Genomic DNA, 22008 nt, shown 5'->3' with positions numbered 1-22008 from the left:
GCCAGTTCCCTGCTTCCGCTGGCAAGGCTCACTTCCTGCAAGACATCCCTGAAAGGAAGCCACATGGACCTACCCTGAAGCAGCCCTGGGTGCTGGAGCAGCCACGTGGAGACCCCTGCCAACACTGAGATGCTAACACATTCACTGACTTGACTTTCCTCCTGAAGTCAGCATCACTGCTTGTGTTTTGTGAGATGGAGGAGGACTTTGTGGATTGGTCTCAGACATATGGGTTAATGTTGGACTTATGGACTTGGGCAGCACTGGTTTGGGATCTTTTCTTAATGTGCACTTAACCTTTATATAAAACTTCCTCTTATACATATGAGTTTCTGTGGATTTGTTTCTCCAATGTACCCAGAATCAAACAGCATGTGATATTTGAAAAGCAGGTGAGGGATCAGTAAATTTTATGGACTATGGCTTGGTAGCACAAATGGGATGCATTCCATTATTAGTTGAAACATTGTAGCTTGAATCCACTTCTGGAAAATAACTGTCAATCTGCTTCCAAACGGTTACAACCTTAAAAGTTTTCTGGAGCACAATTCTGACTCTCACAGGGTTCCCATGAGTCAGAATTTACAGCAACCACTACCACTGTCTGTTAGTCTGTCATACTGTGGTGGGGTGTGTGTTGCTATGATGCTGGAATGACAGAATGCTCCTTTGAGGCAAGGATGGCAAGATTTTGTCATCTGTACTTTGAACACGTGGTCAGGAGAGACCCATTCCTGGAGAATGATATCATACCTGGTAAAGTGATAAAAAGGAAAGTCTTCCACCAGATGAACTGACAGAGTGGCTGCACCAAGAGACTCAAGCATAGGGATAATTATAAAGAATTCAAAGGACCAGCAGTATTGCTGCTTCTGTTTTGTACAAGGTTGCTGTGAGTTGCAACTGACTTGATGGAGCACCCACAAGCATTTCAGAGTTGTTCTCCTTGTATAAAGTGCTCTATTCTTCTGGCCTTTTGGCTTTTGTCTACTTTGTGTTACTCTCTTGTCCCTTGCCTTAGCATCACTCTGTTAACTCCAGAAATTCCATTACAACCTGGGTACCATTGAGTCAACGAGTGAAAAAAAAAGGATAATAAATGAACATATAATATACAATTCAATGTTAATAAAATGTCGATAACTTGAGATAAGTAACAGCCTATGTCCTTAGGGGTCAGCTATCTTCTGTTCATACATCATCTCACAACCACATATTCAGGAAGTTTACTACTACTGACCTTTTGGAAAAGGAGACTTTGGGACAAATGAAAAGAATCTGAGCGCCTCACTACATGTGTTGAGTCTACAGTAATGAACAGAACCAAATTGTTTCCTATTAGAGCACGAGTGGTCTCACAGCCAGCCCAACACGAAGATTAGAATACACAAGAAGTAGAGTAGGCTTGTAGTTTACATTGGCTTAGGTACACTACCGGCAAATGCATTTTACATAGTTTCATTTAACCCCTTCATAATTTGTGAGGCGGGAAAACAACTTTGATTCCTTATCAGCAGGGTACTTTTGACTAGAAATTATCTTGGTGAGGGACTGGGAAAGGGAAAGTATGGAATGAACATAAATGAGTTTCTAATTATTGTTTTGGTGCTATGCCGCACCCGCAGCCCCTTAGTAATCTAGCTCTGCTGTGACATAAATACCCGGAGTGGATGGCATGGACAAGAATTGTATTTGCTCACTCTTTAGGAAGCTAGGGGTCAGGACTCGGAGCCCCATGGGAAGCTGTTCTCCCTCTATCTTCTCTGGATGAAGGTCAAAAATTAGTCCCAACCAGCAATTCTCCAACTGGTATGAATTCCATTGCATACTGTGTGGCAAAGGAGCCAGACACTGTCCCTTTCCTGACAGCCAAGGCAGGCCTTTCCTTAGTATTGATACCAATTCCCTGGACTCCCCTCATAACACTCAGTGCTATAACCCCTCACATGGTCTAAGGCGGTTTCTCTACAGGTAGCACTCCCACATGAATTCCACACTTAGGACACACTGCACAGTGCTACTGGTATGTGGACGTGTCTGTCGAGAACAATCACGATTCTTCAAGTGGCCACTTTGTCTCATTACAAAGTAAGTAATTGTGGTGAAACATAGAGCACTACTCTGAATCAAGGGTGCCGCTGAGGGTAAACTCAAGAGTGGGGGCCGGGGTCTGAATCAAACAGAACCCAGAAGAAGATAAAAGTTGATGGGTCTCTACCAGTTACCCATTTGTATTGCTTTCGCATGTACAGATGCTCATGGATAAATTTATTTTCTTTTGATACCAAGAAGTGAAATACTGTCATTCCTTTGAATATTGTTGCTGCTCAGTGCCACTGAGTTGGTTTCAACTCAGAGTGACCCATGCGCAACAGGCAGACACACCGCCTGGCCCTGTGGCATCCTCATAACTGTTCTTATGCTTGAGCCCATTGTTGCAACCAGTGTGCCACTCCAGCTTGTCAAGGAGTCCTCTTTTTCTCTGTTTGCCTCCTTCATCACGCGTGACGCCTGCTCCTGAAAACATGTCCGAAGTACGGGAGATAAAGTCTCAACATCCCTGTGTCTACAGAGCACTCTGCTTACACTGCTTTCTAGACATATTTGATTGTTCTCATGGCAGCATATGGTACCTCCAGTGGTCTTTGCCAGCACCATAATTAAATATCGATGTAGTGAATATTAGAATATCTGCAGATACACATTCATGTGGCCAACATGTAGGTTCTATAAAGTTCAGTGTCTTAAATAACAAAATTCAGTGTAAATTAAATAGGAATTATAAAATAGTCGAAAGCAAAACATAACTTCAGTTTAGATACTATGCTTTAGTAGAAGCCATATCGTTCTCTAATGTTTAGCAATAAGTCAAAGGCAACCCGCTGCCATCAATTGCAACTTATAGCAACCATATAGGACAAGTTTGAATGCTCCAAAGAGATATTTGGGTGTAAATCTTTACAGAAGAAGTCACTCTTTCTTTCTTCTAGGGAATGGCTCCTTTTTTCCTTCTAGGGAATGGCTAGTGAATTCAAAGGAGCAGCCTGGTCAGGACTGAGGACATGTCCGCTAGGAAGCCAGTTCGTCACCATGGCACCACTAGTGCTCTTTAGTCAAGCACAAGTTGAGGGATAATTGAAATACAAGCTTGACTTAGTGATTAACTTCTACACCTTTTTTCCATGATAAGCCCCAATATCTCATAAAATGAACTTTACTACAAGATCCACATATTTTATACTACCAGTTAAAAAAGGTAGAAAATGCAAAACTAAGAGAATTTTACCTCCAGATTAGAAAAAATGGTTTTATTAGGAAGTTCCTTAAGTTGCCTAAGAAAAGTATTGGAAAAACATTTGTCAGATTATTTCGCTTAATGGCTTTAAGACAAGGATCATTTATATACTACATTACAATATCTGACAAAAGTTAATATTTTTAGAAATTTAATGTAAAAGGAAAACACAAAACATTTGTTTCTGTAGTTCAGGTTTTATTGAACTCCTTGTGATGACACTCCAGGAACTTTGGCAGCATTTTGAATAGCTGCCAGTTTAAACAAACATGTCAAGCTAGAAGCACAACAGTACTATACGGTCTCATGTCACATTCCTCTAAAACACAAATATTGACCCTCACCACAGGTCACTCCACAGCACTGTTCTGGCAACATCTTTGTGGCATATCTGAGCTCTTTTGAAAAGTAGGATCTAATCAGCACAATGGGAGATAAAATATCACTCCTATTGTGGCTATAATCACCTGGTTGGTGAAATATGCTTTGCACAGAATCACATGTTAAATTTCAAGTACTCAGGGAAAATAAACGTGCTATTTCATCTTAGCTAATATGTCAAGGGGATTAGTAAGTAATAATATTGAATACAGATGGGGATTTTATACTTATTTATTTTTATTAGCAAGACAGTTTTCATTATAAAGCTTTAGAAAAATAGAGATTTTTAATAGAAAAATAGTCCACTTCTACAAGTGAGGCCAATCTCTTTCTGGCATGACGTTTTGACTTTTTCCCCCATTCACACTTTCAGGACACTTATTCGCAGTTAGGTTGAATATGTTACACTTCTAAGTAATATTTTGATTTTATGACACATAAATTGATTTCTTAAAAACACCCCAATTTTTGCTTCGTTTTAATGTTGTGGAAACTGTTATTTTATTCAAATTGATGCCAGCAACATTGCAGAGTTGCTGATTCAAAAAATAATATGCCCCAAAGAAAAAAATATACCTGTTTCTTAAAAGAGTCAAATATCTCTAATGCAGCACCATAAATCCGTGATGAAGTGAGCCACTGTAGATACTGCATATCTTAGAAACATTTTTCATAACACATCTAGGTTGAGCTACAAGAAAAGAATTTAATTTTCTAATAAATTATTTGACTCTGTTTTCTCTCTTTCTCTTATTTCACCAGTGTGCAGAATAAGAGATAAGTACAGATAACACAAGCCCATCACACGAGTAGGTGACCAAATGAACCGACCCTAGAATATACTCACACACTTAATATAGTTTAAACAGTAACAGCCAAGCGATAACCAATTCTCTTCTGTCTAAGAGAGGAGGGAACTTTTTAATATATACATGCTGTCATTTAGAGAGGTTAGGGGAATTGTGCAGGATAAGTAAGCTAATTGTATTTCTTTTTTATTTCAATAAGGAATATTTTTTAAAAGAAGTTTATATGAATTTTGCATTGGTTGCTAATTAGAGCAGAAGATTGTGTAATGGTGCGGACTCTTCCTGTGTTATGATTGTCAGCTCTCTTTCCAAACATTTTCAGTTTCCCCTTCTCCGTTCTTATAGCTGCGTGTGCAATGGGTGTTGCATCTAAACCCTTATGCGATTCTAGCCTATCTCTTGTGGGCCAACTCTTTTATAGGAATACAATGTGTTTTGATTAGAAGTTTATAGCAAGGCACCCTCCAGGGGGGAGAAACACCCACTGTGCAGAGTTTTTGTAGTATTCATTGTACCTGCTGGTCAACCATTGAGCAACTCGCTCTGAGTTAGTGCACCCAGTACCATCACCTGGGAAGGTTCTCTCTGGTCACAGTGAATTGCTTCATAAAAGCAGTTTTGCTGGAACTTGCTTTGTGTGATGGCCAGTTGAAGAGAACAGCATGCAGCTGTGAAATTTGTATCCTGCTCGGGGGAAAAATGTTGCAGAAACTGTTGTGATGTTGAACACAGCACTATGGGAAGATTTCAAGTGTACAAGTGATTTCGTTTTTTTTTTTTTTTTTGGTTTCCAAAAAGGTGAAATGTGGATTGATGGCAAACCTCATTTTGGACATCCTTCAACTTCCCAAATGGACGAAATGTTGACTTGTAGTGCATTCCCAGTTTGTTCCACCGGGTCAGCCATTCAATTAAGCTTTCTACTTAGAGGTTCTGAAAAGATTGCATAACAGTGTGTGACCCAAAAGGCCTGATTTGTGCTAAACGGGGACAGGTTTCACACCACAACAATGCACCTGCTCAAGCAGCCGTCTAAGTGTGCCAGTTTTTAACTAAAAGCAGCATGCCCCTTTTGCCCCAGGTACCTTACTCACCTGCCCTCCCTCCATGAGACTTCTTTTTGCTTCTGTGAGTGCAGAGCAACATGAAAGAAGAGCAATTTGATGACTATGAAGAGGTGAAGGAAAACACAAGGCAGGTGCTTTCAACCATCCAAATAGAGGAGTCTGGAAACGTTTCAGGAATGGAATCGCAGATTCAACAAAGGTATTAAGAGCAATGCAAAGTACTTAGAAGGTGATAAGGTAAGTTTTGTTTTAAAACACTAAATACATGGTTTTGAAAAAATTCTGGTTTTCTTTGTATACCCCCTCGTATAATTGATGTGTGTGTGAAATACATGTAATGCAACACTTGCATATGTATGTGTTTATATTACCACTACTTACTTACCAAAATGTTTTCCCCATCTGATACGTGAATGATATTTGAGCTAAATCAAATGGCTCTTCAATTAAAACCAAACATTTCTGTTCATTAAAAGATGTTTTTTAAAATAAAATTAATAATAGATCTTCTTATAGCACATTCCAAGCAAACAATTTTCAAGTGAAAGTGTAACTAAAACTCATACATAGGAAAAAAAAGTCAAATGGAAACATACTGTAGATTTGGGTTAAATCTTTCATTTAATAACTCCACACATAACAAATATAGCATTTGAATCATAAGAAACCCTTCTTCAATAACTCATTTGAAAATTAGAAACCTCACTCACCATTGCGACTCTCTTCATCAATAGCAACGATGGTAGCTGGTGGTCCTCCCCTAGCTAGTTTGCAATCTACAGGTGAAAATTTAAAAAAAAAAAAGGCATGATTTACTAATTGCAAAGTCAGTCATTTTAAAACCAAATTCATCATTTCTTCTCCTATAATTCAACTGATAGGCATTGTTACTTCTAGAAATTATTTCTAAAATGTTCATGATAACCAAATAGTTTCCTAAATGCACCACTGCATAAATCACTTTGTATATCACAAAACTTTTCCAGCCATACAAAAAAAATGACAGCAGAGACCATTGGAGAGCAGAAATTCTCCAGGACAGAGATAATGGGATGATAATTTAACCCAAAGAAAGAACATAAAGGAATGATTAACAAGGATAAATTGTAATTAAAGCTTCAAAACAGAAACAAACATAATTGGACTTTAATTGTGATGAAGAGGCTAATTAAAATGATTGAATAGAATTTTAATAATGTTCTAAAGAGAATAAAACAAAGACAGACAAGCAATGCTCATGAGGTTGCTTAAGATTTTTATTTTGGTCATCTTACCCTCATATTGCCAGTCTGGGGTCAAAAGTATAGAGTCATCAATGGAAGCAGATAAGAAAAATGGAAGAAAGAAAGGAAAAAAGAATATATGTATATATTTAGCAAGAGATTTAAATATATAAAACAAATTACACAATTACAAATACATTACCTAGTGATTTGTGGAAATGGGATATAGAGACATCTTTAAATCAGATTTTATAATTCTTGTGTAATTTTAACACATTAGCTTTACAATGTATGTCATTAGCATCTTAAATGCTACTATTTTCAAATACTATGAAATGCTTTTATATGTTCATCAAAAGATAAATGCAGATTACTTATTAATAGTCTATTATTCCTATTTTGAATAAACTGTAAGAGAACTAGATACATTATACTTAGCAAGTTCAGTCAATCTTACAAAATTAAATGTTTACTATCACCATTATTGTAAGGAAAGCAAGGAAGCAGAAGCATAATTTACATACCAATGGACAAGACTTTGAGGGTCATGAAGAGGACAGGTTGGAACAGAGAGCAGGGAGGGATGCGAGGGGGAGGATAAGTGTTAATCATGAATAAATAAATAAAAATCAATTAATTAAATTAAAATATTTCATGAAAAAAAGAAACCTCGAGATTGCATAGCCCTCAGATCTAAATATTGTTTTGAGTGGCTTAAAAAGGAGACAAGTAAAACTGAAGGTGACGTGGAGTCTTTAATGACATACAATTTCATTTCAAATATAAAAAATATATAAAAAGAATAGTGTCTTTCAATCAGGAGCGAGGACTGATGCATTATTGAAAACCTTGCTAATACCATGCTACATGTCACATAGAAATGGACATGCAATAGTGTCATGAATTTTAATAATCAGAAGAATGAATATTTGCCCACAAGTGCCAACTGAGTGGTCTCATTCAGTGCTCTGGACAGTTTACATACACTGCTATAGATACATGACATACTCCTGTAACTGTACCTTAGATCAGCTTTGCTTAAAGTCATACAATTATGTGGGCCATTAAGAAGAGAATATATATTTTTATTAAACTCTACTATTTTTGATGAATATAGACATTGATATCAAGACCATTTGTGAGCAAATTATAATGTAATTAAAGTATGTAGTCCCTCAAAAGAGCTTGATACATCTCAAACACAAAACAACCTTCTTCATTCTCACCAATATTATATTTAAGCAACATGTAATATTCATAAGGAGCTAAAGTTTAGTACACTCACCCATCTCATTTCTATTACTTGTGGCATAGCTTGTCAACTCTACCCTCGCATGATCTCCTTCCTTGTCTCCCCAAAACTTTTCCCAGTTTGTACCCATCATTCTTTCCATGAGAAGTGTGTTCATGGGCACTCTTTTGCACAAAGCCATTCTAAATTTTCTTTTTAAAAAGCAGAATATGAGTTTTACAAATTATGATCTCAAGCCATGTCCTTCGGTTGCACTAGAAAATGAATTTTGCCTAAGCATTCTTTGTACTTTGGGGAAATCTCTGTGCCTAGGATGTCTTTCTAGCTCTACTTTTCACGTGGTAGATCTCTACCTATCTTGTTGGAACTGTATGTTTCTATTTGTTGAAAGCTTGTTCATTCCTCCCAAAGAGAATTTCACATACCTAAGCACATACTATTTTTTAATTTAATTTAAATGCACTGAAACATTACCCAAAATTTCAAATACACAGATTAATAACATTGTGCAGCATTTGAGAACTAAAATTTAATAGTAATAAGCAAATCTTTTCTTTTACAATTTTGAATGGGAAGTCCTAGGAAAAAGATAAGACAAAAACGTACTCACATAAACAGCCATTCAGTCATAGTAGCTTGTGGGATAAGTGGAAGAAGCCCTTTAATAAACTTATTGGCAACACAAATGATCAAAAGAAGAAAAAAGACAGTGCATGTGGGAAGTAAAATGAGAAAGTAGATGTGATCTATGAAGGCGAGAGAACAAAGGAAGCAGACTAGTTCTTACAGGACCAGTTCTTGAAAATGTCTCCTCCATTTAAGTGTCAGATAGAGAAGACTTTTAAAGACGATTCTTTTCCTCTTTGATGTTTCTTGTAGCTGTCTCAGTTAAGATCTGATCATGGTGCTGGAAAGTGGAAAAAATGTGTGTGTCCTCTCCTCCCCTTCCCTCTACAAGAATTCACTTCAGAGGACAGCACTGAAGATACAGCTCAGGGAGAGGGACACATCTGATCAGAGCACACAGCTCAGGAGCAAATGAAGGGGGAAGAAGAGAGAGTGGAGCACATCCTGGCCCACCAAGTCTTGAGGATGATATCCCTGCTCAGAGCAGCCAATGCACAGAGAGGACCAGAGGGTTGGCCCCACCACGAGACATGGCATCTCTCACTGACCCATAGCACTATGAGGGACAATACTGGAGGCAGGCACAGTGTAGGAATTGTGCCTGATCTGACCCCACTGGGATAAAATGCTAAGGGTTTGCCTCAGAGCAGCAAGGAGAGCAAAGCAATGAAGTCCCCGGGGAATACCAAAAATATACTTTGGGATCACGGTATGGCATCTTTCAGACTGGATGGAAAACACTCCTAAAGATCAACAAACAGACTTGAAACTATTTATAGGCTTTTCTTTCTTTTTTTTAGTCCTTGGGTTTGTTGTTGTTTTGGTTTTGTGGTTTTATTTTGTTGTTTTGTTTTACACTGCCTTGTTTTTGTGTGTATTATTGTCTCTGCACATCTTGAATTCCCAGGGGACACCAGAGAGGAGGAAGTGGGAGTTGGGCGGGGAAGAAGTGGGTGTTAACAAACTCAGGGCTAAGGGAACAACAAATAATCTAAAATCAATGGTAAGGAGGACATCGGATGCCTGGTAGGGCTTGATCAAGGGCAATGTAAAAGAGAGGAATTACTGAAACCCAAATGAAGGTTGAACATGATAGTGGGACACGAGGAAAGTAAAATAAAATAGAGGAAATAAATAGGAGGCAAAGGGCATTTATAAAGGTCTAAATACAGGCATGGACATATGTAAATATATTTATATATAACAATAGGGAAATAGATCTATGTACATATATCTATAGGTTTAGTATTAAAGAGGCAGATGGACATTGGGCCTCCACTCAAGTATTCTCTCAATCCAAGAACTCTTCATCTAATAACCTGGCACTCCGTGATGCTCAGCTTCCTGACATGAACCCTGAAGACAAATGGGTGCATAAGCAAAGGTGGTGAAGAAAGCTAATGGTGCCCAGCTATCAAAAGATATAGCATCTTGGGGTCTTAAAGGTCTGAAGATAAATAAGCAGCCAACTATCAGAGAAGCCACAAAGCCCACTTGTAAGAAGCACACCAGCCTGTGTGATCATGAGGTATCAATGGGATCAGATATCAGGCATAAAAAACCCAGGACAAAAAAATCACATCAATATGAATGAGGGCCAATGGGGAGTACAGATCCAAAGCCCATCTGTAGACAACTGGACATTCCCTTACAGAGGGGTCACAAGAAAGAGACAAGCCAGTCATTGTGCATGTATAGCATGATGAAACAGACAACTTTTCTCTAGTTCTTTAATGCTTCCATACCCCCTAACCCCTGCCTACTATTATGACCCCACTTCTACCTCACAAATCCGGCTAGACTAGAGCATGTACCTGGGTACAGATAAGAGTTGGAAAAACAGGGAATGCAGGACAGATTAACCCCTCAGGACCAATAAGGAGATCACAATGATCTACAAGTAATCCCCTCCCAGGCTGACAGACAACAAAAAAGTGGGTGAAGGGAGACATTTGTTAGTGTAAGTAATGAAAAAAAATTTATAAATTACCAAGTGTTCATGGGGGAGGGAGGGTGGACGTGGGAGGGAAAAAATGAGGAGCTGATATCAAGGGCTCAAGTAGAAAGAAAATATAAATATGTTTGAGACAATGGATGTATGTATGGATTGTGATAAGAGCTGCATAAGCCCTCAAAAACATGAATTTTTAAAAATAATTTTAATAAAATTAAAATGCTAAAAAATGCATGTGACCTTTAATGTGGAATCTGCAGATGAGAAAATGGTTAACCAATAGCTTTATGGGCAGAAAGAAGATAAAGAAATGAAGGTAGAAGTGGGGCATCCATATTTTAAGTCTCTATTCCTAGTTGAGTTCAACTCTACTCCTTTAAACAGTTACAGTGTTGGAAATCCACAGGGGGCATGTCCTCCATGAGTCAACATCGACTCAACAGCCATGAGAAAAGGTGCTCTGGTGGTACCATGGTTATGATCCATGTAGTCGCAGTTTAAAACCACCAGAAGTTCTGCAGGTGAGACTGGATAGTCTACTTCCGGAAACAATTACAGCCTCAGAAAACCACAAGGGGTCACTTTGAGTCATCACTGAGTTTGGGGTTTTTTTTAAGACATGAAGGAAAGCATAGACTTTTTTCTGTAAAATGGAAACAAATAAGACTCTATGACCCAGACCTGCCTAGCTCTCCTACCATCGCTGAACATGACTAGCTCATTCGTCAGCCTTCCTTATCAAGGCTGATGCAATTTGTTCTTCCATGATGACATTCTGTTGCTCTATTTTTTCGTAGGCTTACTTCAACTCATCTTTCAAGAAACTGTCAAGGTCTCAGAGATAAAGGAAGACATTACAACAAAAGAAAACTACAGGTCATTATTTCTCAGATACAGATTCAACAATCCTCAATATAATAATAGCATCCCGAGTCCCACAGAGCACTAAAAGAATTACACACCGTAATCAAATAAGATTTCTCTCAAGAATGCAAGGGTAGCTAGTTATGGTAAAGATAAATTGAATCAATGTGGCTCTTTTTACACCTGTAACCGTGACAGTCTTGGAAAGTCACCCTACCCTATCCTACAGGTTGCTATGCGTGGCAGTGATGCCAGTGAGAATGAGATTGAAATACATCTGTGATTTTCCATAAAAGATCGGGTAAATCCAAGGAAAAGGGGTCTGTGGACCACTTATTCAAGGGATTTGTCCAGTGTCACCAATTCTCTAGATATAAGATACCCATCTACAAAGCAGAGAGAGAGAGAAATCTAAGACCCTCAAGAAAGAAGCCATCGGTAGAGTGGGGGTGAGATTCCTGCCTGAATTCGTGGATGCAGCAGAGGCACCAAATGCAGTAGAAGTTGCAACGGCAAACCATGACACAGAATGAGAGTCCTGCTGAGACCATGAAGCAGGGCCCCCAGCTTCCTAGCCCACAGAACAAGGAAGAGACCTAGGCACCCCAGAAGCTGAGGACCAGGGAAAGACATGACCATCAGTATGCCTGAGAAACAGAAATTTAGGTAAAAAACTGTCTTTAATTTTTTTTAACCTGTTAGCTTCCTTAATGAGTCCCATAATCATTAGTGTCTTGTCTTCTGTGACCATTGCAATGAATTATTCAACCCAACCAAGTAGAGTGCTAGAGAAGGATGTTCGTTGTCAGACTAAAGGATAGTGGAGGCCGGAGGCAGCTCTGACCTCTGTTTTGTGGCAACTGGCCATGGGGGTAGTGTGGAGTTGGATTCTTCTCCCTCGTGTAGCCAGAAAAGCCCAGACTTAGCCCAATGACATTTATCAGTTCAATGTAAAACAAAATAAACAAGCAAAAACATTTATATCCATGTATGATATCATGTTAATCAAATAGAGAAAAATAACCATATGCCTATTTCAGTTTCTACAGAAAGGCATTTTACAAAACTAAGCCGTATTTCATGACATAAACCTCCAACAGTCTAATAGTAGACTAGAAACCCTTCAATGGAATAACGAGCATTGGTGAAACACTTACATGAAGTAACATATTCAATGGCAAAGTCCCAACGCTTCCCCCTCAGCTAAGGATCAGGGTAGAAAAGTGCGCTAGACTGCTAACCGCCAGGTCAACAGTTTGAAGCTCCAGTCACTCCTCAATAGAAAGAGGAGTCGTCCTGCCTTTCTGATGTTCTAACATTTCATAAACCCACAGAGTCAGTTCTCTTCTGTTATAAGGGGCTATAAGTTATAAGAGACTCCATGGCAGGGAATTTGTTTTGTTTGATCTAACGTTATAGTGAAAATCCTCTCTAGAGTGATCCAAAATAATAAAAGGTATCTGAATTGCTAAAGGGGAAATACAATCCTCTTTATTCACTGCTAACATGAAGCTATCTATGGAAAATTGCAAAGAATTCAAAGAAAGCTTCAGCAAAACTGCAGGGTACAAGACCAACAAATGAAAATTAGATGCATTTTGATATACTAGTAATGGGCAATCTGGTGTGGGTGGTGGTGGTGGAGGTGGGGGGGAGAACAAGTTCCATTTATAATCGCACCTAAAATAATAAAAGTTTGACAAGGAGTGAGTTTGACCAGAGAGGTAAAATATTTGTCCACTGAATTCACATGTCTGTTGATTGGAACACTTAATATTGTTAAGATGCAAAGAAAATGTACTTATTGCCATTGAGTCAATGACAACTCATAGTGAATCTATAAGATAGGTAAAGCAGCACCTGTGAGTGTCCTGGACTGTAAATATTTATGAGCGTAGAATGCCCTCTTTTCTTCCTTCGAATGGCTGCTGATTCTAACATCAGACCTTGTACTGAGCAGCCCACGACATAACCACTATGCTACTACACGCATCTAACAATTCTACGCAGTCACTATAAACATTCCAATCGCAGTTTTTTGAGAAACAGAAATAACAAACTTTGTGGGATACAGACAGATCATTCCCCAGGTTGTCCCCCCAAATTATATGCCTAACCTAAGGTGCTGCTTGCTAGCATATGGTCAATGTCTATACACTTGGAGGTCCGATGCTTTAAGGTTTTCTCCCTGAGGTTTATCTGCCTCTAGAATAATGAGAATCTATAGTCTGTCCGTCCCTAAGTAGGGTCCACTCCCTTCATATAAGGATTGCTCCTCTGAAGGAGAGCCCAAAGACAAGGTCAAGAAGGACCAAGATTAGGCTTCCATCTTGAATCTAGGGTCCACTCATCCTGTCACATGTAAGTCCCCAGTGCCTCCCCTATTGCATATACGCCTCCAGCTCACCCCTTTCCTGTCCCATGTATTCCTATTGTACAACCCTTTCCTGTTACACATGTGGGTACCTATAATTAGGGGGGCTTGCATACCCCCTAAGTATATATAAGCATTATTTAGAAATATATTCTCACTCTCTGCATGGACCTGGCTGATAAGATCATGACCATCTCAGAGGTGAGCAATTGCATGTCTTATCTTGTCTGATATCGCTTTGATTTAACCCCTCAATCACACAACTTCTCCTAGTCCAATTTGATTGTGGGGGTTGATATCCCACAAATCTTTGAATTTACTATAAATTGAAAGGAGTCCCAAATAACCAAAAACAACCTTTGAAAAGAAAAACAAAGTAGAAGCCTAAAAATTTCCTAGGTTAAAATATACGTTAGACTTATAATAATCTAGGCAATTAGGTTCTGCTAATTCAACAGGGAAAAAAGTTCATCTTCAATAAATGGGGTTGACAGAAGTGGATCTCTACATGTAAACTATACTTTCATTATGTGTAAAAACTTAAGTCAACATAGAATAATTACCTAAACATGAAAGTGAAAAGTATAAACATTGTAGAAGTACGTATAAAGGCCTTCAAGATCTAGTATTTGACAATGGATTCTTAGACACGACACCTGTATCACGAACACACACAACACAGAGCACCATATTAATGAGCCTTCCTCTAATCCTGATCAGCCACATTCTTCTCCATACAGTCCAATTTATTGGATTATATACCCAACAGACTTATTAAATAACTATGGGGAAAGAAATCAACCCAGACACATTTTTTTCAGATATTAAACCATACAAGATCTCCTTGTTCTGCTCAAACCACTGATAGGTATCAGTGTTAAGAGTCAAACTACAGAAAAAGAGAAATGTTTGAGAATCATATACTTGAGAAGTGCTTAATGTTCAGAACACATAAAGAACTTGTAACTCAGCATTAAAAGACAAAACACATAATTTTAAAAATGGACAAAAGAATTGAATCAATAATTCTTTGAAGAACATAAACATGAGGCCAATAATAAATGCAAAGATGGGCAATGTCCCTTAGTCCCTAGAGAGATACAAATCATTATCATCATGAAATACTACTTGATACCCATTACGATGGCTATTAGCAGAGATATAGAAAATAGCAAGTATCATCACCAATGAAGTATAACTAGACCCTTCACTCGTTGTTGATGAAACTTAAAATTGTTTTGTAGTCGTGGAAAGCGATATGGTAATTTCTCCAAAAATTAAATAGCAAACATGCCTATGTCCTAGCAAACATGCCCCTAGCCACATGCACAAAAGACATGGAAGGTTGGATCCAAAAAATACTTGTATATGAGTGTTCATGACAGCATTCATTTGAATAGGAATAATGTGCAAACAGCCCAAGAGCCAGGAACACATAAATATGCAAACAAAATGTGGGACAGACATACATAAAATTAAATGTTATTCAGGCATATAGATTTCTGTTACATAAATGCATTTTAATAGCATTATGCTTTAAGCCCATGGAAATAAATTAACACAAAAAGACAAATATAGTATGATGCTAATTGATATTAAATTTCCAGAATAAGCAAATCAATAATGACAACTATGTACTGTGCATGGGGCTACTAACAACAAGGATCCCCACTTCAAAACAACTCGCTGCTCTGCAGGAGAAAGAAGGGGCTCTCTGCTCCTGGAAAGAAGTTGTCTCAGATATTTACAGGGACAGGTATACCCTGTCCTAATGAGTTGCTATGAGTTGGAATCGACTCATGGTAGTGGTTTTTAGTGGGTGAGGGCGAGGGTGATACAGTTATTACTTAAAGGATGCTAAGTTTCTGCTTAGGAAGATAAAAAGAATTTGGAAATTACTGGGTAAATATAACTCATGTTACTAAACTGTACATAAAATTGACTAAACTTGCAAATGACTTGTATACAATTCTTATTATAATAAAATCACAAGAGCAAAAAATGCCCAAGAATCACCTTCTCCCCTTTATGCAGTCTAGAATAAGAGCTCCTTTCCTGGATTTCAGTCGTACTTATTGTGTTCCATTATAGTTATTATACCATTGGGAACACAATAGCCTTTCTCTCTGAGATATACTTCTGGAGAAGAAGCAAAAAACAACAATAACAAAAAACCTGTGATGTATTCATTTTGGTAAACTCTGTACCTGGCATGGTGCCTGGGAAAAATTGGTTCTAAAAGAATATTGGTTCAATTTTTCTGAGGCAGTCCACTTTCCTATAATCTCCCATTAGACAGCTATTTATAGAAGCTGCTCCGTGGTCCCTCCCCTCACTCCCCTCACTGGGAGAAGCCGTCCAGGAATAGAAGGTCCACGACATTTTCCAGGTTATAAAACTTTTCGTGATTTTCAGGAAGCATTGCCCTTCTGGCAGGTACCAACTTCTCCAAGTAAATCATCATCCCATGCAACAAATATATTATTTCTTTGGGAATCGTGTAAAAGTAATTCTTTATTTATGGTTAGACTTAAAAGAGTAAGATGAAATATAAAAATTATATATTCACAACATTGTTCACAGCAGCCACACACAAAACTAATAATTCAAGGACTGCCTCATTCCAAAACAAGAGCTTTGGAATGATGAAGTCATTAAAGTACTAGTTTTGAAATTTAAAAAATATTTTAATAAGAAAAATGTACTCAGAATTCTTAAGAAAAGAGAGCAATTTTCTATGGAATAGGCAGGGTTGCATTATGTATGCAAGGTGCCCAAATGGAGATCAAAGTAAAGACGAGAAAGCAATTTGGTGGACTGGGATCCTGTTCTCCATGGTCCAGGGGTAATCTGTCTGTCACAGGAAAGACAGGTTACTGGATGCCTGTACCTTGAAAATGAACCTCCTTAATCTATTTAATTTCACCCTTGACTGTCCCGGTTATATCACAAATTCATTGTTTTTCATGCTTATGAAAACCTCTCATGCCCATACCCCTTTCCCATACCCAATTTGCTCTAAAGTAGAAGATATGAATACAAATACCCGAATGCCTTGTTTGATTCAGTTCTGTAAATACATCATTAAGCTCAAAACAAGACATGTATTCTTAAACAATACCATGCCACATGTACTCAAAGCCACCAAAAAGATATTCGAAGGATGCATAATCAGATTCATGGTTCAAAGTCTGTGACTCCTTGCTTTTATGGTAGCCTATTGCTTTAAGATCCTGTTGTAGCTGCTTGGAACAGGACAATGATGTGCCTTTGTCCACATAAGTTCATTCTTTAACCAGAACTCACTGCCCTACCAGGACTCTTTCTTTACCACCAAGAACAAGAGAGCAACCAGAAGTCGTAGCCTTATTTCCAGTGTAGCCTGCTCTCAAAATGTCAATCTAAGAAATGTGTTTTTAATAAAATTTCAAAAATGATATTTTGGATATGTTTTTCCATCTGTATATTTATATGACAGTTGTTATCCCTATGCTAAAGACATGGGTGTCATTACACCTACCTAAACCCCGCTCCTGAGCTTGGGTCCCACTGCACACTCAACATTTACAAGTCCAATTCCAAAGATACCTCCAATGGCGAGCTTCAGATTTGAATTTCTGTACCTACCTCCAGTGCCTGACCCTTCCACCATGTAATTATCTCAGTAAATCATGCAATCTTAGAGCACGTTTCAAAACCAGGTATCAAGGGCTCACCTTCAATCGTGTTCATCTCTGCTCTCCTCCATTGAATCTATGACAATCTTGGCTACTTCCCAAAGAAAACCCTCTGACCTTCATCCTCTGCCTTCCATCTCATCACTCCGATGTAATCCATCCTCTTAACTGTTCCTCTTACACACACTCTTGCATGCCCATCTATTCTTGGTTTTGTGTTTTCTATAGCATGACCAAAGTGATCTTTACAATAAAAAGGTGTTGAACTTTTGATTTGTCATTGACATTATATTATAAATTCTGTTTAATTTTGCTGTGGTGGTGTTGTTTCAGGTATGGTACTCCCTTGATAGACTTTTGGGATAAAATCCAAAGTACATATAATTCCTATATAAGGTTTTATATGATGTGATCCTGTCCTTTTTTTTCACTCTTAACAACTTCTGTGTTCCGCCTTACATTCAGAATTCCATCAGTCGATTTTCATTTCTTACTCTGTGCTCTATCTTAAGCTAACAAAGTGTTACATTATTTTCTGTAAGTCAAAAATTTGAACTGAAGGCATTTGTGTCAGACAAGGACAAGGAGGCCACTACGTATTTCAAGGGAGCAATGGGTCAGGATGCAAACCATTTGTTCATGGGACAAACGTGTCAAGATACACACAATTTGCTGCTGGGAACAGATGTGTTCGTAGCTGAGTCTCCTATCACTGAACTGATTGGCACCATCCACCTATATCCAGAACTCCTTCCCAGCCAAGCAGCCAACCTCTCTACTCAAAGGACTCCTAGCTGAAGCTGATCTCTTCTACAATGCACCTGTTAGGACTGCTTTTCTTCTGAATGTCGACCACTTTGTCCATTGAATCGTGAACTGTGTTTCACTTCTACATAGCCCTTTCTGGCTGGAGGAGCCCTTGGGGTGTAGGCAGGTAAGTGTTGGGTTGCTAGTAATAAGTCAGCATTTTTAAACCACCAGCTGGAAAAAGGATGAGGCTTGTTATTCCTGTGGAATGATACATATTGTAAACCCACCTGGTCCTTTCTATACTGTCCTATAGGGTTGTTCTGTGTCAGAATCGACTCCTTGGCAGTTTTCCCAGTTTGAACATCACTCATCAATAACATGTTTTGGTTGATGAGGCTTACTCATCAATGAACCTTCTCCACTCCTCAGAGAACAGGAGTTGACAGATCTGGTGTCAGATTCGAGACTGCCAAGTTGCGTTGTCTTTCATGATCCCTGGTGCAGCTGGACACAGACATGCCACCTGGCGAGTTTCTTTGGGGTCTTCACTTCCACAAATGTTCAGGACTCACTTAAGGTTAAGAAAAATCTTTCAAATTTAACCTCTACTCTTATGTTCACAGGGAGTTTGGGTTTCTTTGTGGTTTGGGTTTTGTTCTTATAAGCAAAAGGGTTTTTTGGTTGTTTGTTGCAATTGTCATTATAAGATGGGGGATGCTATGTGTAAAGGACACCTGTACCCATTTTCTGTGATTTGTGTTCATAATATGTATTACGATCCTTTATTTTTCTCTGAATGCTAGCCTCATTTTGTACCTGGTGCTTCTTGTGTTTTCGATATTTTCCTATCCAATCCTAAGTCTGAGACCTCAGGTTTAGTAAGGTGACAATGCTGAGACCTACAGACAGCTCCATTGTCATGCTAACTAAAGAAGTATGCACAGTTTCCCAGACTTTGGAAGCCAAAAGAGTTTCTAAGGCAAATTAATTGCTGGCTCCTCAGTTGCAATAACTAAATCTTACATTCAAAATAAAAATATAAATAAAACTTCCAATTGAAGAGAGGTGGTATTTGTCATCAATGTCTGTTTAAAAAACTGTCTAAGGGAAAATACGAGTTTTATAATTTAAAAAAATGAAGAGTATACTTCTAAAGCCTCTTTTAAAATCTTCCCATTTGATTCAGAATAAAGATTCACGGTGTACAAAACAACGATGTCTCTGGTGTCGGCTCTTGCTGCATAAGAATAAATTGTTTTATTTTTAAAGGGAGAACATTGTCAAGACCTTGTCTGCTATGCAGCTCATCATTTTAAAACATCTCTGTTAGTTAAAGTCTATTATGCCAACCTGGCCAATAAACACATGTGGGGTGAATTAAAGGGGAGGGAGATAAATGGCTCGGTGAGCCTCACCTTTCTAGCTCTCAGGTCTCTTGCTTTCTGATGGTCAGGCTGTGCAGCTTCCTTAGCAGTTCCCTGCTTCAGCTGTCAAGGCTCACTTTCTGCAAGACATCCCCGAGGAGAAGCCACATGGACCTACCATGATGCAGCCCTGAGTGGTGGAGCAGCCATGAGGAGACCCCTGCCAGCGCTGAGATGGTTACACATTCACTGATTCAGCTTTCCTCCTGCAGTGGGCATCATTGCGTGTGTTTTGTGAGATGGAGGAGGACTTTGTGGATTGTTGTTGGACATATCGGTTAATGTTGGACTTGTGGGCTTGGGCAACAGTGGGTAGGGATGTTTTCTTGATGTGCACTTACCTTTTATCTAAAGCTCTCTTTTATACATGACTTTCTGTGCATTAGTTTCTCTAAAGTACCCAGACACCTACAGTTTCCTAGCCCAAAGAGCAAAACCTTCTAAAGCGATAGTACTCACCAAATAGGAACAAACAATTTTCATTCATGTTTCTGCTATCTCTAGGTTCTATAGAACATTTAATTTTTTTCTTAGTTCTGATACTTTTGTCTATTGAGAAAACTATAAATATTTTATTCTCAAGTTCATGAAAGGGGGAAATATTATTGAATATTCCTAATGTCCCTAAGTCTATTTGTTATAAATTAGATAATATTCAGTAAGAAGAAGCCATTTCTATATGCATGCACTTATGTTTCTGCAAATTTCAGTCCAATCTCTCTCCTTTAACATCTTCTCCCTACTTCCTGAAGTCCTGTGTATTTAATATGTTTGGTCATTTGAGCCAATTAAAATTTGGATAGAGTAATGCAAATATCTGCCCAAATTCCTTGAAAATCCACCTAAATAAGAACTACTTTACATTATAGATGATTTGTCAATCCTAAAAGTTTATTGCCAAAGGTCCGGTTGTATCTTGTAAAAATCCTTGCAATGCTCCTCTTCTTCCAGTTAAAAAACAAAAACAACACACAAGAATTGGAACTGGAGATTTGTTCACAACTTTTGTGCAGTCAACCATATTTTTATTCCTATACTCTTGGTAGGTTCTAACTCTTCTTTCATATTTCCCAGTGTCTCTTCAGCTGCAATTCAATTTATGGTCGTGGACCTGTACTTTGCCTTTTTCAGTATTCCTGTGCATTCTGAAAGTCAACTCTCTGTTTCCTTTTACTTAAGAAAATCAATTCTTCATCTGGAATGTAATATCCTAAGGATTTACTGATTCTCTCACGTATTTCATCTATGTTTAATGTGGATTTGCAGACTTAGCAGTTTACAAACAAATCCGTGCTGTTGCAGTGCACTGATGGTTTAAGAGCTTGCTCAAGCCTCCCTTGATGACAACATAGCTTTGGTCCAACATCTGCCTAATGGTGGACATAAATGATCCAGACAAAAGTACAATTGATTTACATTGTGCAAATATTTGTTCAGCTATATTTCTGCAGAATGCATTTATGTTGATTCTAAAGGTATAGAAGCTATTCTGGTCTTTTCTCTATCCGCCCCCCCCCACCCCAACCCCATCCCCAATAGGAATAGCTGTAGGGGTTCCATAGGTACTATGTCTAGTGGCCCTCTTTGATTCCCAATAGTCTTTCTTAGCTCAATCTTTATACACATATTTAAAGTTTCTGGTCCCAAATTCCAAAGGAGGATGTACTTCATTTAAAACGGGATTTTGATGAACATGCCTATTCTGGGCTTATTATTATAGCTTCCAGCTAATCCTGTAGCCAGGTGATATCCTTCCTGCTACAAGGCTGTGGCTGTTAATGCCTAAATAATACAGACTGCAGAAGATGTGGTACTGGAAATAATTTTTTTAATGATGTATGTTTCATGCTGTGTCTGTGTTATTTAACTCTGCTGTGACAAAGCATCTTTCTGCCAACTAGATAAGGCGTTCTTCTGGCTACTTTGAAGGTAAGACGATACTCCGTTGCTGGTTTAAGAACCAGCTATTCCTCTTTCTTCACCGCTTGTCCATCAGCTCGTCATACTGCAGTCGTCTGTACAGTGCTGTGGTGCCGGGTGCTAGAGCAGCGGGGCCTCATTCCCCAGCAGTGCTACCCAAAGAAACAGGCTTCAGCAGAGCTTCCAAATCAGGAACAGAAGACTACGAAGGCTGTCCCCTTAGAGGAATTAGCCAGTGAAAGTTTTATATACAACACTGAAATAGTATCCGATGTTGAAGGTCTAATGAATAGAAGCAAAATATTGTTAGAGACAGTGCCAGAAGAGGAGCCTCCCCCCTCTCCCCGGGTCAGAAAGCTCTCAAAATATGACTAAGGAAGAGCCGCCTCCT

The 22008-nt window shown here is 38.6% G+C and overlaps 1 protein-coding gene across 17 annotated transcripts in view; it reads right to left on the bottom strand.

Annotated features, from left to right (window-relative positions):
* The window catches only part of PCDH15 (protocadherin related 15), an 819982-nt gene that overhangs the window by 684520 nt on the left and 113454 nt on the right, over window positions 1-22008 (bottom strand). For 11 of the 17 annotated variants that reach the window (XM_075535093.1, XM_075535090.1, XM_075535091.1 and 8 more), the window contains exon 2: window positions 6263-6328. The exons of 3 other annotated variants lie outside the window; for them this stretch is intronic. In XM_075535093.1, the coding sequence (XP_075391208.1) occupies window positions 6263-6328 (66 nt within the window). Of the gene's footprint in view, window positions 1-6262; window positions 6329-6826; window positions 6842-22008 lie in introns of all 17 variants that reach the window. 3 more of the 17 variants (XM_075535092.1, XM_075535088.1, XM_075535079.1) reach the window with 1 other exon arrangement.

This window comes from Tenrec ecaudatus, chromosome 16, assembly GCF_050624435.1.
Source record: "Tenrec ecaudatus isolate mTenEca1 chromosome 16, mTenEca1.hap1, whole genome shotgun sequence".
Taxonomy (NCBI): domain Eukaryota; kingdom Metazoa; phylum Chordata; class Mammalia; order Afrosoricida; family Tenrecidae; genus Tenrec; species Tenrec ecaudatus.
This window is presented reverse-complemented; position numbering and strand designations above follow the sequence as displayed.